The sequence below is a fragment of the Triturus cristatus genome, chromosome 3_1 (genome assembly GCF_964204655.1).
Source record: "Triturus cristatus chromosome 3_1, aTriCri1.1, whole genome shotgun sequence".
NCBI lineage: Eukaryota > Metazoa > Chordata > Amphibia > Caudata > Salamandridae > Triturus > Triturus cristatus.
Genome location: NC_140583.1, coordinates 672,666,496 through 672,685,941, shown reverse-complemented (window position 1 = coordinate 672,685,941; position 19,446 = coordinate 672,666,496). Strand labels below are relative to the sequence as shown.

At 44.7% G+C, this 19,446-nt stretch overlaps 1 protein-coding gene across 7 annotated transcripts in view; it reads right to left on the bottom strand.

Moving 5' to 3' along the window:
• The window catches only part of OSBPL5 (oxysterol binding protein like 5), a 1,218,591-nt gene that overhangs the window by 29,551 nt on the left and 1,169,594 nt on the right, over nucleotides 1-19,446 (bottom strand). For all 7 annotated transcript variants that reach the window (XM_085644727.1, XM_085644725.1, XM_085644728.1 and 4 more), the window contains 2 exons: nucleotides 13,892-14,030; nucleotides 9,595-9,712 (listed from right to left, as the gene is read on the bottom strand). In XM_085644727.1, coding sequence (XP_085500853.1) covers nucleotides 9,595-9,712; nucleotides 13,892-14,030 — 257 coding nt within the window. The remainder of the gene's footprint in view (nucleotides 1-9,594; nucleotides 9,713-13,891; nucleotides 14,031-19,446) is intronic.

Sequence of the window (19,446 nt, the reverse complement as noted above, 5' to 3'; positions counted from 1 at the left end):
AGCGTAGGGTTTCAAATGTGTTAAACTGTTGCTATTATGGCAGTAACCAGGGATCAGGGTGGAGGAAAGAAATAATGTGCTGATCCCTCAACAAACTTCCAGTCTTATGATTAGGGTTGCCAGCTCATTATTTTGATGTCACACACGGTATAAAAATAAGCAGTCACCTAAAGCTGTATTTTCAGCACTTGTCTGTGCATACTTTGAACAGCAAATATAAATAGAAAGAACTTTTAATTGTTTTCCAGAGCTGCTTGAATGATCCATGACTGATAATAAAAGGGAACAAAGACAGAAAAGTCTCATTACAAATAAATACATGCTTCTTTATTTACAACCGTATTTAGTGTCAAGACAAGCAATTTGCAGGCTGTTTAAACACATGGCTGGCTGGCATTTTGCGCGCCTGCCTGTGTAATTTTAAAATAATCTTTCAGGGACGTTTTAAGGATTTTGGGGGCCCTGGGCCAAATGTATTTTGGGGGTCCCTGTTCGGACCAGCTTTGATTTTATGATCCAGTCTCAGCTTTTTCATGCCTTCTTTGGTCGAATACTAAATATGTGTACATCGGATATTCAGGGATAGTGATGTGTGTTTTCAGTATGTAACACAACTGCAGTTCACTAATATTACTGCAAATAATCTCTGTCACACCCTCCCATTTCTCATATGCAAGGTCCTGTATTGATCTAAAATAAACTTTTTATATGGATGTTGCATGACGCATAAACACATTTTGTCTGCAAAATGTCTATAATAGACTCTTACACATTAAAAATGAATGATAGAAAAACGCTATTTACAACATTGTGTTAAAAAAAAAATCAAGGTCATGTGGGCAAGACTTTAAAACAGAGCTGGCTCTTTCAGTCCCCCCTCCCCCCCAACCCCTTTGAAAGTCTGGGGCCCTGGGCCAGAGCCCACTTTGCCCATGCCTTAAAATGTCTCTGGAAACTTTGTCTCCTTTCTTGGAAGAGCTAACTCTCCCAGGAGGGGGTTAATTCATAGAGGTGAAATGCTTCAGCTGCAATGGAAGGCAAGAGGTCTCCTCTGCTATGATATCGAACGCAAAGGAACAGGACTGTCTGTTCGTTTGCTTTTGGTTTTAGCAGAGGAGACATCCTGCCTCCCACTGCAGCTGAAGCATTTCAGCTCTATGAATCAACCCCCTCCTGGGAGAGTTAGCAAGACAAACGCATGGGCACGTAGTTCCCCATCGATTTCCCCTCCCTCCCCCCTCCAACCATACCGGAGTTCTTAGAGTGGAGTGCGCGCCCCCCCATGAGATGGTGTCGCGCCCCCCAGGGGGGCGCGCCCCTCAGATTGAAGAACTCTGATCTAAGGAGTCAAAAGGTTTCTCAGAGTTGAGGAGCATCAATGTTGTGGCACAATGTAAATCCCTGAATCTAGCCAGGGTGAGGTATACCCTGCGGATGCAGTGTCTGGTGCTACATTGGGGAATAAAACCACATTGATCCAGCATCTCGCTAAAGTTTTGGCGTATAGTTTAATCTCAGTGTCACTAAGAGAGATGGGTCCGTAATTGTCCGGGATTGTCGGATTTTAGTAGGACCTCTATAGTAGCCAAGCCTATTTCCAGTAGAAATAGCCACATCCTACTACCTGCAGGAGCATCTCTGGAATGGGAGGAAGGATGCCTTTCCTCGGCTTGCAGTAGTATTCCATGAGGAACACATCTGGGCCATGGGTTTTGCCCAAAATAAGATTCCTAAAGGCGTCATTGAGCTCCTCCACTATCAGGACCCGTCCAAGAGCATTGCTTTCGGTAGGGGAAAGCTTGGGCAGTGGGAGGTAAGCAATTAGTGGGTATGTGTCTCAACTGAGGGTCGTTACTTTACTGAGTATAGAGATTCATGGTAGTATGCATAAGGCGCAGACACAGTGGGGCAGGATATGGCATGTCTGCCATCTGGGTTAGTTATGTGGGGCACTACACTTGAAGTTAACACCCTAGTGGCCAGTAAGTACAGAATCCTGTCCGATTTGTCCCCCCACTCATTCACCCTTATGACAGAGGCCTCACAACATCTGTGGGCTTCGTCCACACACAGTTGATGTAACGACGGATCAGTAGTTCCAGCAGATTCCCACCATTATGAGTTTTCAGTTTGAGAATCGAGGTCTTCAACATCGCTATATTGGACTGTGTCTCTCAGGCCTGCCCCCTAATATGGGAATGTGCGTTCCCCCGTATATTAGCCTTGCACGCCTCCCAGAGTGTCCCTGCTGAGTCCATACTCCCTTGGGTAGTATAAAGGAAAACCTCCATGTCTGTCTCTAGGACCTGTGTAAGCTCTTGATTAATAAGGAACCAGGCATTAAGGTGCTAAATGTGTCTCCCTACTCCCCCGGTGTCTCCCACCTGAAGGATGATAAGCGCATGGTCTGATATACCCCTAGCGAGGATGCGAGACCCTCGTGTATATAGGAGGTGAGCTGCTGGCAGCAGGAAGAGGTCTATACGAGAGAGAAAGTAATGCGCCACCGATACATGTGTATATTCCCGTGCTGTGAGCTTCAAGATTTGTGTTGCAGAGCTCTAGACCCAAGGTCCAGTCCACCAGTCCCCTGCCCTCCCTGGCGGCCACAATGGGCATTCAAACGGAGTCCAGATGACCCAGGTTGTCATTAAAAACACCTCAAATAATGTGCCTGCCAGCCAGAAGAAATAGTATCAAGCATCTAAGAGATAGCAATGTGGAACTAGCGAGCTGTGGGGGACATATACACTTAAGAGGTAATAGAATGAGCCCCTCCACCAATACCTCTATCATTATGAATCTCCCCAAGGTTTCTCGGGTTACACAGGATAAAACTATTGGAAGTGAGCTATGAAGATCTGGAGCCACGGGCAAAGCCCGCATGGAAGACTCTAGTATACCCGCACAGCGCCAAAATGGCATCACTGATCCCCATGAGGAGTATTTCTTGCAACAGGGTGACCTGAGGGCTCTTTTTACGGATAAACTGCAGACCAACACTGCACTCAATTCAGTCTAACAGGCTGTTCACGCTCCACGTTACTGTTGTAAATGCCCTCATGGTGGGGCTAGTGGAATTATGTGTTGGGGAGCAGTGAAATTCTGCATGGGTACCCTGGGGTCTCAGCCGCGTTCTAGCGAATCCTATGGTAAGGGTGGGGTCTACAGTGGCTCTATGGGGTGAGTAGTGTTATGAAATGTGCCCGCTTCATGTAGTGCTAGAAAAACTGGTCACAAACCAAACCCTTCCCCCTAACTCCCCCACTCCTTATACTCCCACCAACTAGAAGCATCTGTCACTTTAATTCAGTCCCTGCCATAATAGTGTGCAGAAGCTGTTCATAAAGACCCCAATCCAGGCCCCTGGCCCCTGACAAACATAGACGAATAAGGTGGTGCTGGCACGCAAGGTGTATTATAACACAGATTTCCATGTTCGCCATTTGTTGTAATCTCAGTCACTGACTCACTCAGCCTGGGCTTGAGTAATTTCTACAGTAACAATTTCCGTAGTGTAAGGGACTTGTGTATCATCTTTCTATGAATCCGAGATGGCTGATGTATCTCTGTGGTCATGGTGGCCCTTCTAGAAAGATTTGCTGTGAATGGGGCCTCTGCTCTTGGAGACTGCGCCCCCCCTGGGGCCCATGGGTCAGGCAGTCTGACCATGGAGGCGGACACTTTTGGCATAAGGGACACTGCTCAGTCAGACATTTCGTGGGCTCATCCAGAGTGTAAAAAAATGGGATTTGCCTTTGAGGATGACGTGTGCAGAGAAGAGTAGCATGTATTGTGACCCCATTGTTTTCAGCTTTTGTTTCACTTGGTCGTACGATTTGCGTTGGGTCTGGACCTGCCAGGAGAATCTGGGAACACCACCACCAGGCCTGACTGGAACATAAGTTGGCCCTTAGCCCTCACGCAAGATCGTGTCCCTGTCCCAATAGTTCAGGATCTTGGCAATCAGAAGGCAGGGGCTTCTTGGGCCAGAGACCTGTATGCCCATTCAATTAAAAAACAAGTCGACTGCTAGAGGGGGTCAATGCAGGATGAGATCCATTGTTCCAAAAATACAGCGGTTGACGACCCCTCCGCCACTTTGGGAAACATGACACAGCCGATATTGCTTTTGCGGTTATGATTTTCGGTGCCTTCAACTGTGGCAGTGAGGATCATGGAAGACTAAGTCAAACAAGACAGATCAGTTTTGAAGTAAACACACCGTGTTCTTCATTTCGGAGATAAGCCCTTCAACCTCGGAGACAAAAGCTGTAATTTGGAGGCGATCCTGATGCTAGAGGGCCTTATCGACTCGCACTGCACCTATATTGGTCTTGAGGGCCAAGTGTGAGATGTGGTTTGCTTGAAGGAGGGTAGTAGTTCACCAACCCTGTGTCTGGGCCTCCTGAGGGTCTCTGCCATGTCTCCCTATTGTTTCTGCCTATAGGCACAGTGAACTTGTGGATCCTGGATAGTTCTGGGGTCACCGGAGGTCTATCATGCCCCATAATGAAGATGGAAACCGCGCAATGTCCGGCAGCTCTCCAGTAGCCCCTCTGCATGCAATTTCTGCAACTTCCGGCCCACCTGCCCTGCAGCTTCACAGGTGTGGCGGCACAGGCAGCTCAAGCCGACCAGAGGACGGTCCTGTATGGTATAGGCTAGGGCTGACTGCCCCTCATCCTCAATGCCCTCCCCCACTGTTTCTGGTATTGTCGGGCATCACAGGACAGTGATAGGGGGCTCTCGGGCTCCTGGCACACATCAGTGTGGGCCTCTACCGCCTCCAAAGCTTCAGCAAGCCCAGCCTCCTTCTTGGGCCCTATAAACTCCTGTGGCCATTAGCCTCATGGCTGTTGCCCAAAACTCCCCCAGTTGCATTTTCGGAGGGTGGCGGGGGCTGAGTTCAGGAATGTGGTCAGCTGTTCCCTCGCAGGAGCAACAGGGCCGGACTGGGAACCAAAACCGGCCCTGGCAAAGTGCTCGGCCGCCCCCCCACTGCCCTCCCACAGCTTCCCACGGCCCTGTAACAAAAACGCCCCCAGGGGCCCAAAACCGGCCCCCACCCATGCGGCGCACTGGGGAATTGCCCGGTGCCCGCTATGGCCAGTCCGGCCCATGACAGTCAGTGGATCTTCCTCCCCTCGGCGGGGCGATAACATGCACAGAACGGAACAAAATGGAACCATGCCTCTCATGCCATTTCCCTCTCTGCTGCCCTGGGAGGGGCCAAGATCTTGAGGATGGAGCCAGACCGCCAACGCCCATGCACGACGTCGAAGGGATGTAGCGTGGACTTGGAAAGGCGAGGGGTGGGGTGTTCATATGCCGAACGATCGGGATCACTGATGATGGCGATTGCCTCACTTATGGGCTGCTTGTCTGCTGCACCTTTGACAGCAGCTATGCTGGGTCGCCACAGTTCGTCTGTGCTCTACCAGGGCTCAGAGGCTTCCAAAGCCGCCTGATGGTGCACCATTCCCCGGAGTTAGGAACTGGGAGCCACTAGGAGCTCAAAAAAGAGCGACCGCCATCTTGGCCATCCTAGCTCCGCCAACCCCTCAAAGGAGCATTTAAAGCAAAAATAACAAGCATTGGCATAGCCAATAGGTCTCGCCTTTGGGACCTTATAAGTATTTAGTAATGAAGCACATTATTGTGGGTGCTACAACATCTACTGTTCTTTAACGTAGAAACTTTGACACATTATAGCACTTCATTGAGAAGTACTTATTTAAAGTGTTATTTTTGTACAACTGGTAGTCTGAACTCGCATATCTGTAAGTGTATTCATACGTAATAATAATGAAAAAAAGAGTTTTAGTGAAATAAATAATTTGCCTGATAAGACCGTTTAAGCGAGAAAGCCACAATGCATAATGGTTTTCTGGTTTTCCTTTAGCAAGTGTGCAATGAGTTCTAAAGTGAGCAATGACAATGGGACCTTATGGCCTAGTTTGGAGTAAAAAATACCCAAACGTGTGAGCCTGGTGCTGCTGCACCAACCGTAGTGAAAATCTCCTCATTGACCAATATAACCCCTTTGTAATGGAAAACCCTCTGCTGACACCATCAAAGACTTCCAGAAATTGACCACAAATGTCCCGTTTACAGGTAAGCACTAATCTAACCACCTACACGCAACAAGTTTTACCGTATTGCTGGAAAAAAGGAAGGAAAGCTTTACGCATCGACTTATTTAAAAAAAGTAATTCCAAATCCAAATTTAGTAAAAAAATGAAGGTTGCCATCGGGTGTACGCTTTTGAAAGGTTACAAATGTGCACACAATGTGAGTTTCACAAATTATTTTTGTTTTAATATGACGGAGTCCTATTGAAACGTAAGACAAAATTACACTGCAACTCCAGTATGCTTGCTAAACTCCCGTTAGGTGAACAAAAAGTGCATTCAATGTATTTTTGGAAAGCTTTTTACATTAAAGTTAATTAGAACTATGGCAGTCTTTAATGTACTCCCATCGGATATGCTTTCTGTTCACCCAACGGAACTTTAGCAAAGACTCTCGTAGTGCTAATAAACTTTAATGTAAAACACTGGGGGAAATTGCATTGGACGCAGATTGAGGACATTTGTTACATTACAGTTTGTTATCACTACGGCAATCCTTACTAGAGTCACGTTGGGTGTACGTGTTTGGATGCAAAGAAAGCCAATTGTTTGGAAGAGAGAATGTAGCATCACATCCTGAACTGCCGACTGTGGAACAAGGGAACCGGGTTTGAATCGTGGCGTGCTCTCAACGTGCCAACAAACAAAAAACAAGCATTGGCATAGCCAATAGGTCTCGCCTTTGGGACCTTTTAAGTGTTTAGCCATGCAACAGTTGCATAACTAAATACTTATAAGGTCCCAAAAGCAAGACCTATTGGCCATGCCATGCGGCAAAAGTGAAAGTGATCGCAATCGCGATCACGATCAAACATCAAAGCGGCCTCGAAAGTGAAAGTAATCGCGGTAAAGTGAGGCGCGCACACCCGCGCACATGCACTGTAGCTCTAGGCTGGCCTGGTAGCACTTTTTGGAGCCCTCTCAATAAGTCTTGCCAGACCAGCGCATGCGCTGGGTCAGGCGAGACCTAACAAGTCTCTGCATCGGCTCAAGAGCCTGTAATTCTGGGCAAAGCACGTAAACTCCCCTTGCTTTAAAAACAAAAAAGAAAGAATGGGACCTTGTGTAATGCAACCTGTGTTCAAGTAAAGCACTCCAATTACTTTGGTCGAGTTTGCGCTTAATAAAACTGCAAAAACAACTGTCAACAAAGCGAGATTCTGTAATCAAGATACAGCAACCTGCAACACAAATTCCAATTATTGGCAAATGTGTTTTAGACATAATTTAAGCATAGCAATATGTGCTGCTATGGAATATTGTAAAAATAGCTGAGGTAGGGCACACACTGAAACACAAGGCAAACATGAGCAGGAAACAAAGAACGTACACACACCGAGATGGGAGGAGGTGGGAGGGAGGAATGCTTTAATAAACTGCTCCAACCCTGAGGGTGTCCGCACACAGATTCTGAACGGATCCCGGAGACCAGCCAATTCTAAACATTGATATGAACGATTTACGGGGAATCAAAGGCCAATGGGGGTACAGAGAGGCTAAAATAATGCAAGCAGTGATGAGTGCCACAAAGGAGATTCATGATGCCTTTGAACTGCCACGAGGAAGATCCTCTCCTGGCCCGACCCAGGGAGGGGCTCGGCTGTCCTGTCCTGGAGAGAAGCTATTGGACGGGTCCAACTACTGGGAAAAGGGGTGGTTTGCGATGAAATGAATGGAGTACAATGCACTTCAGCAAACAGGAGAGTTGCTTTGTAACTCTAAAAAAACATGTTAAGCCACAGGATTTGTACTAAATGACAATTGTCCGTCATGATTTTTGGGGAGAACGTAAGTAGCAGCCTCTGTTACAGAGTTAAAGCTATCTTCACTTGAAAAAAGAAACATCCCTTGCTTTTCTGGATATTGTGGTACAGTCCACTGTACTTCATGTCTTGGTTTCAGACGGCTTAGGAAAACAGGGAGTACTAGCTAATAAAAACAAGTGAACCTTTCGTGACAGCAATAAACAAAGTTCAGTCTGGCGCAAAGGGGGTTCAAAACATACCTTTAATGCGGGCAGTGATCATTAGCGCAAAGGGGGAACAAACCATACCTTTAAGTGCTTATTAATTCAGGTGCTCGGAAGTAAAGTAAGCCTTCAAAAGGTAGCAAAATAAATGCATCAGAGAGCCCGGAAAGGGAGCAGCTGTAACTGGAGCTTTTTTTCGATGTGTTTACGTGTACAAGTGGCCAACAAGGGAGCTTGACAGAAGGAGGCGGCAGTCGGACTCAGGAGCTGCGCTTTCTCCAGAAACAAGCACAAGCGCGCGTGCTTCGCGCGGCAGGAGGGAAGAGAGGAGGGGGCCTGCGCGATTCCCTTGCGGGAGCGAGCAGCAAGGCGCGATAATTGATAACATATGGCGCCAGCTGCTCGCTACCGCAAGTGAATCACCAGACGTGGAAGCAATGCAACGCGTGCATGTTTTTGACAGGAAAGCTGTGCCGATTACTAAAGGTCTCTTTCCTAGCAGCGCATGCGCATTGCGTAGGTGAGACCTAAAAATCGCAAAAGTTCACTAGTGGGCTGGCGGAGGAGGTGCCTCCACCTCTCCAAAGTCTGCCATACTCAAAATGACCTCTGGTGTAAGCATATCAATCCCAGAGAGGAAAATAGCTGGAGGAAGAGACTATTGTCACTTGTTAGGTTACAGATGAGCAGAAGGGTGACAACTATGCACAACTGTTTTCTACAGTTGTATTTGTGCTCACTTTGTGGTAGGCACTGACAGTAGCCCCCGCCAGTTAGCTGCAGAATGAAACTAAAGGAGGTTTTACATAGGGCCAATGGTTCTTGTGCCTCCCATAGACTTTTTTTTAATGATTTCTGTAGTACGTAATTCAAGTTTGGCCTGCAACTTCTTTATCCTAAAATATTCAATTATCCATGAGCTGTCTTCTACTGTAGATTATCTGAGTGGTATTTAGCAGAAAGTCATAATTTTAAAAATCCAGGCAAAATAATCCCTTTCTTGGATGAATGTACTTTCTGTCAAGGTTCAACAATATGGTTTCTTACCTCTCATTGTGAAGAATGTCTTTTGAATTGGCTAATAGTTTTTCCTTAAAATTGCAATAACAGAAAATTGAGCCTGGTGACATGGTCTAAAAAAAGGTACTGGGGGGGGGGGGAGGAGGTGTGGTGGTGCATTGATATTACAATTTTCTTTTTCAATGAAGGTTGGTAGAATAAAAAGGAAACCCACTTTCATTATGCAAATGTTATGTGGTGTTGAAAGTTCATGCTGAAAAGCGCATATCAGCAAGATAAGTTTGTAGACCAGCTGCAATCACAGGTCAATAGTGAAAAACAATATGTAGAATCAATAGTCAATAGACAAAATACTAACATTTCAATCTAAAAGTTATTTCTGATAAGGTAGTTAATCTAAAGTGCCGTGTTTAAGTTACTAAAAAGAAAACCGCAAAGGTATAGAGAAATGACTGGCTGTGGAATACATGCCATCCTCGTCGGAGAGATCCTGCGCTGGCTCAGGTGTGGAACCGCTGCTCTCGGTGGTTTGGCTGCAGTTGGATGGCTGGTCACTTGTTTTCCGGTGTCTGCACTCGATCATTGGCCTCTAGAAGGGATACCAGGAAAGAAAACACATACTTAACTCTCACAGCTGAATGCGTTATTCCGTTCTATGTCCTATAGGACAACCTGTTTATTCAATTCCAGGGTGTAGTCCTGCTTCACAGAATATTGACAGAATGTGAGAAAATGTTTTCACATACAGAAAAAGTCTGCACTCTGACCAATAGAAGCTGGGAGACAAAATGCACTTATCACCGCTATACTGTAATGTGAAATGCTTTAGCCCTTTTTGGATATATAAGACGTGTGACGAGAGTTTACATTTTATTAAACTGTTTCTGATACAAGGACAGCTGCACTAGTTCACCAGTTACAAGAACATGGCATTTTACATTTAAATAAATAACATTTGATATGTAAATGTGTTATATGTCAAACCATTTGATGTGTAAATTTACTTTTAGAATTCAAACTAACATTTAATAGCAAATAAAAACAAGCTATTAGGCATGTAACCAGTGGTCTGTTTGCTAATTGTTAATTTTGTGCTGCTAGTATGAATATGTGAAATTCTAAAAAGCAGTGGGAAGCCAAAAGACACCCAAAAGGGTGGCATAATTCACAACATGGATTTTCCTCTTCTTCCCAAGATGTCCTGTTGCAGTGGAGACTGACAGACTGACTCCCCAAGATGTTGTCTTGAAAGTGTTGACTGGCCTCACACAATTATGTTATGGGAGTCTGATTTAATGCATAGAGGCATGTTGTATGTGATGATATCTAATGTAATTGCACATTGAGGGCTGTGGCTGACATCCAGTTACATGTGGTCGAATGTTTTCAGGAAGAAGTGTACAAAGGGAAAAGCTGAAGCCGAAGGGCATAGTTTAGACCACAAGGTGGGGCTGTCCCCATTGAGTGGGACAAGAGCACTAGAATCCCCTATTTATAATTGGTAATTTCAAACTTAAAACATAAGGGACCAAATTCACAAAATGATTTAGAAATCTGCACCCTACATTTATCTCGGATAGGTGCAGATTTACAAATTTTAATATGTGTCCAAATTTTTCAAGAGCAGTCTTGGAAACCTACAGATGTGACATGGTCCAGGAGCACTTCTGCAAGACGTTTCTCGAATCCCACTTCAATATGGGACGTTTTCCACATGCACAGTTGTACACATTTTGTAACTTCTGTTTTTTTCTCCGTTGTAACAATGATATCCAGATGGAGAATCAGCTTTTCTTACAACCCCCAGCCAGTGTGGCGTACCGAAACTTGAGGGGGCCCCCCTGCAAGGTATACGGAGGGTCCCCCTCCTGACTAAATCAGGAGCTTTCTGGCCAGAGTACTGTGCTGAGGGGGCCCCCTAGAGCTTGGGGGCCACCCCTCACCGCGGGGGATGCAGGGGCCTATGTTACGCCACTGCCCAGCCAGCCGCGGTCCATGCAGGTAACAGCGGTGGGCCAGTGGGGCTCCGTGGGGGGGATTTCGAGTGACTATGCTGAGGGAAAAGTCCATAAATAATTAATTTTCGCTCTGCATCGTCCCTCGAAATCCCCCCCACGCAGCCCCACCATCCCACCGCTGTTACCTGTACGGTCCTCGGCTGCCAACAGCAAATTCTGCATTACTTTCCTCCCCTTCCCCACCTGGGAAATAAATTTACGTCTGCCTTTGATGAGACAAAGGAAGAGATCTACAAACATTTTGCGCTGGGTTAGCATAACAAAAGTGACGCTAGTCAGCGCAAATTCTTTTTTTTTTTGCTATTTACTTTCCAGCACAAAACTTGTTTTGCACTGGAATGCACCCTCAAAGTAGCACAAAGCAGTGCAAAGCATGCTTTGTGTTACTTAGCGCTGAAGGGGCGTTACATGGGTGGAACATGGGCATTCCCATGCAACCACCCATGCCTGTTGACGCGAAGCCATATGTACAAAGATTTATAGACATGGTTTTGCTCAAAAGTTATCATCGCCCCGTTAAAGGATGCGCTAACAGGAGAAACGCTTTCATTTTATTCGTGCTTTTCCGACTTTGCATGCATGCTGCACTGTGCAGCATGCATACAAAGTGAGAAAAGCTTTACATTGTGTCTAGGCATAGCATTTTGTACAAGAAGGGTACCCTTCCTGTACAAAACCTATGCTAGACTCATGCACACACCCTAGTGCTATAGCGCTAAGTTGTGTGCATGGCGCACAGCTGCTGATATCTGCACCGGCATGAGGGAAAGGGAAGGAGAGAGCCATACCGCCTGCTCCCTCCCTGTCGCTCAATGCAGCGCAGCCTCGGAGGGAGCTGCGATGCGTTGCATTACTTTTTTGTAAATCTCCCCCTAAATATCTCGGATAGTTTCCAGGTTGGGAACATGTAATGCAAAAGTATTTGAATACCTACAAACGGTCTAGTTTTAGGGGGTTTGCAATCTTTCTAGGGCTTCGCAAAATCCAATTCCCACACCGATTTGGGATTTATCCATGTACCATATTCTACACGATTGGGGTAATATTATACAAGGCTATTTTGATTTACATGATTAAATTAAGTAATTCACGTGTATACATTGAATTTATGAATATGGCCTAAGTATTTCTTCAAGAACTTTTATTGTAAAATAATGACCTTAGCAGAAGAGAAATCTGTAAGTAGTTGAAGTGTAACCTGCCACACACACTGTGTGTATTTTCAGAGTATAACACCGTTAGGTTTTTAATTCCTTTTGTATTGTGTTAAGGTAAAGATTTTTAATTTTGTATGACTTTTTAAAAATATCTTAACTTTTTTCCATGGCGAGATAATGTATTTACAGAGTTTAAGATCTGATATTTGTGTATGAAGAGGGGGCTGTTGTTTATATTGTAGGATGAACATATTCTTCTATTGATAACTTGAGTCCACACACTGTGGTTAAAAGTAGTGGTATGCACAAATGCTAGAGCTGCGAAAAGTGACAGGAGACTTACAGCACAGGTTCCGCGATGGCACTTTTTCTAAGAAATTCTGGTCCGAACTTGAGGCTACCATATAGAAGATCCGAAGGACTGCTGGAGCCCTGATCTTGCCTCTATTGTATTAGGTACCCTCCTCCCAGAAACATCTCATCGTCTGGACAATGAAGGACATATTTTATGGGAAATGCTAGTTTTAATCGGTCATAAAGCTATTCTGTCTGAATGGAAAGACCTCTCCAAACTCCAAGACCACACTTGGTAGGAATGAGTCCAATTTACCAGTGGGACTGATAACTCTCTAAACACTTATCCAAAAACTCCATTGGAATAAAAACAAAAAGATCTGATCAAAACTACACTCATACATCTCTAACTCCGAATTACCATAGATGATAACTTATCCCTTCCGCCACCCTCTCCCTAACTCTCACTCCCTAGCTTCCCTCCCCTTTCCCCCAAACATTCTCCAAATCTAGCCCTCCACCATAGCTGCTGCTGCTTCTTTCTTTCTGTCCTCTCATCTCTCTTGCCTCTCTCTCTCTCTCTCTCTCTCTCTCCGTATCCTGATACTACTCTAGGGTATTTCTCTGCATAATTTTCTGGCAACACCCTCATAGTACTTCGTTCGTCTCTCGCCCCTATGGTACTATGATACTTTGATAATATTATTTTTGTCATGATACTATAATACCATAACACTATGACTATATAGCAAATCGTGTTGTTCTCTCTCCCATTCATCATACCCCAATGTGCAATTTTTCCTCCTCTTTCTGTACTGCTCCTGCACTATTTGACTTATAAAATTTCAATAACTTGATTTTGATATAAAAAAACAGTAGGGGTCTGCAAAAACTGGAATGTGGGTAAGTACTCTAGCTCAAAATGCTAAAGCCGTGGATGCATTTTGCGCTAAACTGCGCAAGAAACCAAAGCAAGGCTAACACGTTCTGACATTCTGTTCGTGTTGTTCCAGTGCTTTGATTGAAAATGTTGCCGCAAATGGTACATTTCTACAAAGTTTTTACTGCAAACGGTGTGTGATGGGGCAATGAGGTGTCATAGCAAACAGCCGAGAATTTCATGTAACAAGACGGATAACACAAAATTGCACAATTTGACGGCATATCACAGATTACTCCCACGAATAGTTGTAAATTTGTGTCTTCACCACAACAAACATTTAACAAACAGAGAGCTATATAAAAGAGTAAAACCATACTGATTTGGACTGAGTCTAACTAGATCAGGGTTTCAATTACCTCGTGATGTGTTACGAGCCTTTTTATGCACAACGCTTTGTGAGAGGGAAGCCTGGAAGGTAGGTGTCTCTCCACCGTTTGAAGAATCCCATCCTTCTCAAATTGTGCAATGTCATTCAGCAGGCTCCAGGGCCGCAAGCTGCAAAGCATGATGGGAAGAATAATGTTGAAGGTTAAGCCTTACATTGAGCTCTAATGAAGAATGATAGCGAGTGGACAGGAATGCCCAGGAAAGAGGTACCATCGATTGCCGACCATCTTCTCGTTGTTAGAAAGATACAACAAAATGCAATGTAATAAATACGCTATTATTATATACACACATTATGTTGAAATTTGTAAAAGTTATCGGTCAATGCCACTTCTATACATCTAGTTCCACTATAATAGGTTATGTATCATTTAAACTTCTTTGCAGACCAATAATCATCATGTGGTGAAACACACACAGAGTAATGTGATTCAAAGCATGCTTTCATCAGAATGCTTCTTCCAGTTAATGATAGCAAGATGGCTCTTAAATTTCAGAAGGCAGTTAAAATGTATGAAGCTAAAGTACAGAGCAACAGTTGAAGTGTCTATACTTACCTTGGACGGGAATGAGTTTATCACTCATATACCCATTATTCTTCCCCAGCAGCATCAGTTATGCTGGAGGGTAACTTCTCAATACGAGTGGGATCCAATGGTCCTCTCAACAAATGGTAAAATGCTACAGGATTCCCATTGTAGTTGCCCTTTTCCCCAGTAGTTTCCTGGGGGAAACACACAGGATTTACTATATGTTAGACCTGGTATCCTTATAGTGGTTTTCCCCCTGACATTTTGCATTCAACCCTCGTATTTTGCTGACTTAATTTTGCTGGCCTTAGGACTTGGCACACATTACCACTGCTAACCTCTGCTAAAGTGCTTGTCCCCTCTCCTTAAAACATGGTAGAATTGGCTTATACCCAAATGGCATATTTAATCTACTTGTAAGTCCCTAGTAAAGTGGATCTACCTGTGCCCGGGACCTGTAAATTGAATGCAAATAGTGGGCCTGCAGCACTGATTGTGCCACCCACTTAAGTGGACCTTTAAACATGTTTCTGGTCTGCCGCTGCAGCCTGTTTGTGCAGCTTTTAAACTGCCATGTCAACTTGACTTGGTAAACCTCTTTCCAGGCCTAGGATTGGCCTAGGACATCCCAGAGGGCAGGGTGCAGTGTATTTAAAAAGGTGGACATGTACTTTTAAGTTTCACATGTCCTGGTAGAAACCAACTCTTACATTCGTTTTTCACTACTGCATGGCCTACATCTCCCATAGGATAACATTGGGGTTACCTTATAGATTTAATTAGCTGTAACTTCCAAATAGGAAAAGGTAAACAATTCATGTTTGGTGTCTTTGGAATTGTAATGGAAAATCCTATCTTATGGTGGAGTCGGATTTTAAATTACAATTGTGAAAATGCCACTTTTAGAAAGTTTCAATTTTCCTGGCCTAGTCATTTAGTGCCTGCAGCGTGTCTCTGGGTCACATGACTGGATGTAGCTGACAGTTGGGCTTTGTGTACTCCTCCTGGATAGCCACACACAATAGAGAAGTTAGGTGTTTCTGTTTGGGCTATCCCTGGCAGGATGGGAGGGTAGAGTTGAGCACCCCCCACTTTCACTTGAAGAGGCTGTGTCCTGCCGCCACACAGTAGGGCCTCATACCCACTGTAGTTACACTGGAGCCAGCGCAGGGGAGTCAGAAAACCTGTGCTCTTCAAAGGGAAACTTTTAGACACTTCTCCCACTTCAAAGGATGTAAAATATTGACCCTCTGATACCAACTTTTCAGTACACTTTTGGACCTGTGGGGACTCTGTCAGGAAGAAGGACTGCCACTCTGCTGGACTGCTGCCCTGAAGGACAACTGCCTGCTGTGCTGACCAGTTGCCCTCTTGTCTGGATTAAAAGGACTGGGCCTGCATCTGTTGAACCCAGGACCCCAGGGTGACTAAGAGGGCTAGATGGCTGGACTACTGACTAGAGCCTCAAGAGCAGAAGGCTCCAACCCCTTTGAACAAAGCACCTGGACTCTGCTGTCTGTCAGGCCTATCTTGCTAAGTGGTGTCACCCCATTCCTGGACCTTAGGAGGTGGGCCTGAAGGTGCTCTACTAGCCCATCTGTGGATTCAGAAGAACCAACCCATCTCATCTGCTGCGTGGTGCAACCCCAAAGAGAACTGATGCATAGCCTCTACTGCGAGAATTCTACCAGTGCATGGACTCTGCATTGGCCCTGCAGCCTGCATCGGAACCGCTGCAGTACAACGCCTTCACGACGCAGGTCTTCGCATTGCAGATCTCTCGTCAATGGCAGCCTCAACACTCGTTCTCACATTTCAGTCTTGCAACTCCTTGGAACCAACCCCTCATCCCGCTGCGTGACACATCCTTAAGGCCAGACGTAGTATTGCAAGCACTTGTCAACAGGATCCTTGACAACGATGCAGGACCTTGCATTTAATTCTTTCAGCTCCTTGGAACGTGAGACCACCCAACATGCTGCAACCAGGATTTGAGGTACTCTTGTTTTGTGGGCCTAGTTGGGTTCCGGTTGCTGGCTTGTGCTCCATCGTGGTTGGCCTGAACTTGTGACTTTGTCCTGGTCCAGTGCAACCAAATATCCACAGTTGGAACTTTGTGCTTTTCAGTGCTATTTTCACTGCAATCTTTTAACTTGCATGTCTCCGGTTCTACTGACTGGATTTTTGTTGTTTTGGTCTTGATTTATTTATTAAAATGTACTTGATTTTTCTAAATTGGTTTGGGATTTTTCTTGTTTATGTTTCCACTTTATTACTATTTAAAGTGCTGCATAAACACTCAACACATTGCCTACAAGGTAAGCCTGGCTGCTCTGTGCCAAGCTATCTGAGTGTTGAGCACAGGTAAATTTAGTGTTTGCTTGTTTCTCACCCTGACAAGGATTGTGGCTCCTAATTGAGTAGGGTTTTACCTCCCTCACCAGTAAACCAATTTCTCACACCATGGATCTCGTAACTACGGTTCCCAACACCTCAGATTTACCAGAACATTTGTAACAAGGCCCTAACTATTTTTCCTAATTATTATTTTCGACTGGGGAGAACATTTTCGCATAGTTAAAGGAACTCTGAAGAGAGGCTGAAGGCTAATGGCATTAGTGGGGAGCCCTATAATAACACAAAGCCTCTACATTACACTGGAATGAAAACCAATTACCCTATCTAAAGAAAAAAACTCACTATTATATCAGTGATAAAAGAAAACTACCTTAAGGGGAAAAGATATCTCACTGTAGAGGTTTTCATCTTTATAACAGACTAGAACATTTCGTGGATAAAAGCTGGGCCAGATACATTTTCGGAAAAAGAATGTTCTGGCTTAAAGAAAACATCAAACTGCTAAAATCTGCAGATGATAGGCTGCTTGAAAAGTCCAGTGTCTTGTGGGCAAGCAGTAAATGCTAAACTGCATAAAAAAGGAGCAGAAAATACAACTGAAAAAGATGAGGGAATGCTGTGCTCCAAGTGTTTGAATGTCAATTTTGAACCAGGCAGTAGAGTGAAAGTGAAAATAATGCAGGTATGCCAGAAAGGAGTGCATTACCACTATCCAGAAAACACAACGTGGCACATTAGTGGCAGTTCTGAAGCCTAACACTAGCAGAAAAGAATACATATTTTGCAATAAGGATGAGTGAAAATTGCAGGATTTTGCAATACTGTTTATATGTGATTTGAAGGTGAGTGATGAAACCAATACAAAGCCCAAACTGTTGCTACGCTCACCAGGGAAAGATTGGCACTCAGTACCACATTCCATTATTTATTGTTTGAGAAAACATACACAAATACAGCCCTTACTAGAACAAGGGCAGTCCACCAGGCAGTGGGCATTGGCCAAAAATGAAACCCTAATGTTGAGATGTGTGGAGTCTGCCTTCTGCTGCAAGATGTTGAGCGAGCTGGTCAGCAGCTCCCTCTAGATAGTAAAACAGTTTTTTGACAAAGCATGGAAGGGGACATAATCAGAAAAACCCATTGAATCTATCTGTGTAGAAAATGAACATAATCACATTAGGATAGAAACCCCATTCCCTTTTAAGGGTTGCATGTTACACCACATGTAGTGCTCCAGAAAGTTAGAGGAATCATACTTTACCATCCACACAACCTAGTACATGACATTGCTATCGCCTGAAGGATAATTGTCCAAGTGATGCATGAGGACTGGAACCAGATATGAAAGGGTGGGATAGACAATGTGAATTCAGATTAAGCAGAAGCATGTTTATCACACACTGCACAATGAACATGCCCAAATGCAGCAAGCGCTTAGTGGGGCAGAAATTTGCACACCTCTGGTTCCAGTCATAGCTTTTAAGTATGCAAAATACTGACAATGAGAATTTGGAATTTTGATTGAGGGAGCGAAAGGCCCACTCAGGCAACAACCACACTATTTCTGATCCAAAAACCATCAGGTAGCTTTGCACAAAAGCAGTCAGGCTTAACTTAGAGGTAATGTGTAAAGTATTCATGAAGAACACAAACAGTAATAAAGTGAAAGCATAACACAATAGCATCCCAACCAATTTAGAAACATGCAGTACATTGTATTAAATAAAATGATACCAGAACAACAAAGATCCAATCAGTAGAACTGGAGAAATTGATTTCTAAGATTTTTATTGAAAATAGTGCTTAAAAGCACAAAATGCCACATAGGGTCAATTGATAGGGCTGGTCCGGGGGAAAGCCACTAGTTCAGACTGATAACGATGGAGCGTGCGCTGGATACATAGACTAAGTTAGGAGGAGGCCGCGAAGAGAAAGCTGAGCGTCGCAGACAGTCGTTGCAGTAGCTGCGCATTAGCAGTCATCTTGGGCTGACGGTGTTGTAGAGCAAAGTGCAGGTCTTTCGTTGCTCATCATCACTGGAGGTCCCTGTAGGCACAAAGAGCAGGTTTCACTGAAACTTCACGTTGGCGGTCATTGCGGGTGGAAGAGTATTGGCACAAATGGACTTGTTTGCGTTTACAAAGAGCCAAAACTTCATTTTTTAATTTTTCGTTTGTCACTGATGGCAGACAAGGATCCAGGACCAAATGGGGTGTCTCTTGGGTATCAGGATTCACTCCAACAAAGGCCGGCAGCAGGTTTCAGGCAGGTCCAGTTGAAAGTCCAGTTTCAGCAGATCAGCTGGGCTTTCTCAGAGAGGCCTCTGAAGCTTATTGTGTCCCTGTAGTTCAAACAGGTCAACCAACTGATCCTTAGAGTCATGCTGGGTAGCCTAGAATAAGAGCAAACAGATCCAATATTCCTTCTCAGATGGCAAGGCAGTCCTTGAAGCAGCAGGGCGGTCTATTGGCAGCAGGGCAGTCTTTCTTCTGTAACTTCCACAGGTCCAGGTGTGTTCTGATAAGTGGTTCTGGAGGTCTAATATTTATACTTGGTATACAGACTCCCTGTCCTAGCCCCAAAACTGGGCCTGGAAAGTTCTTCCCCTTCCCCAGTCCAGGCTCCAAATGATCTGG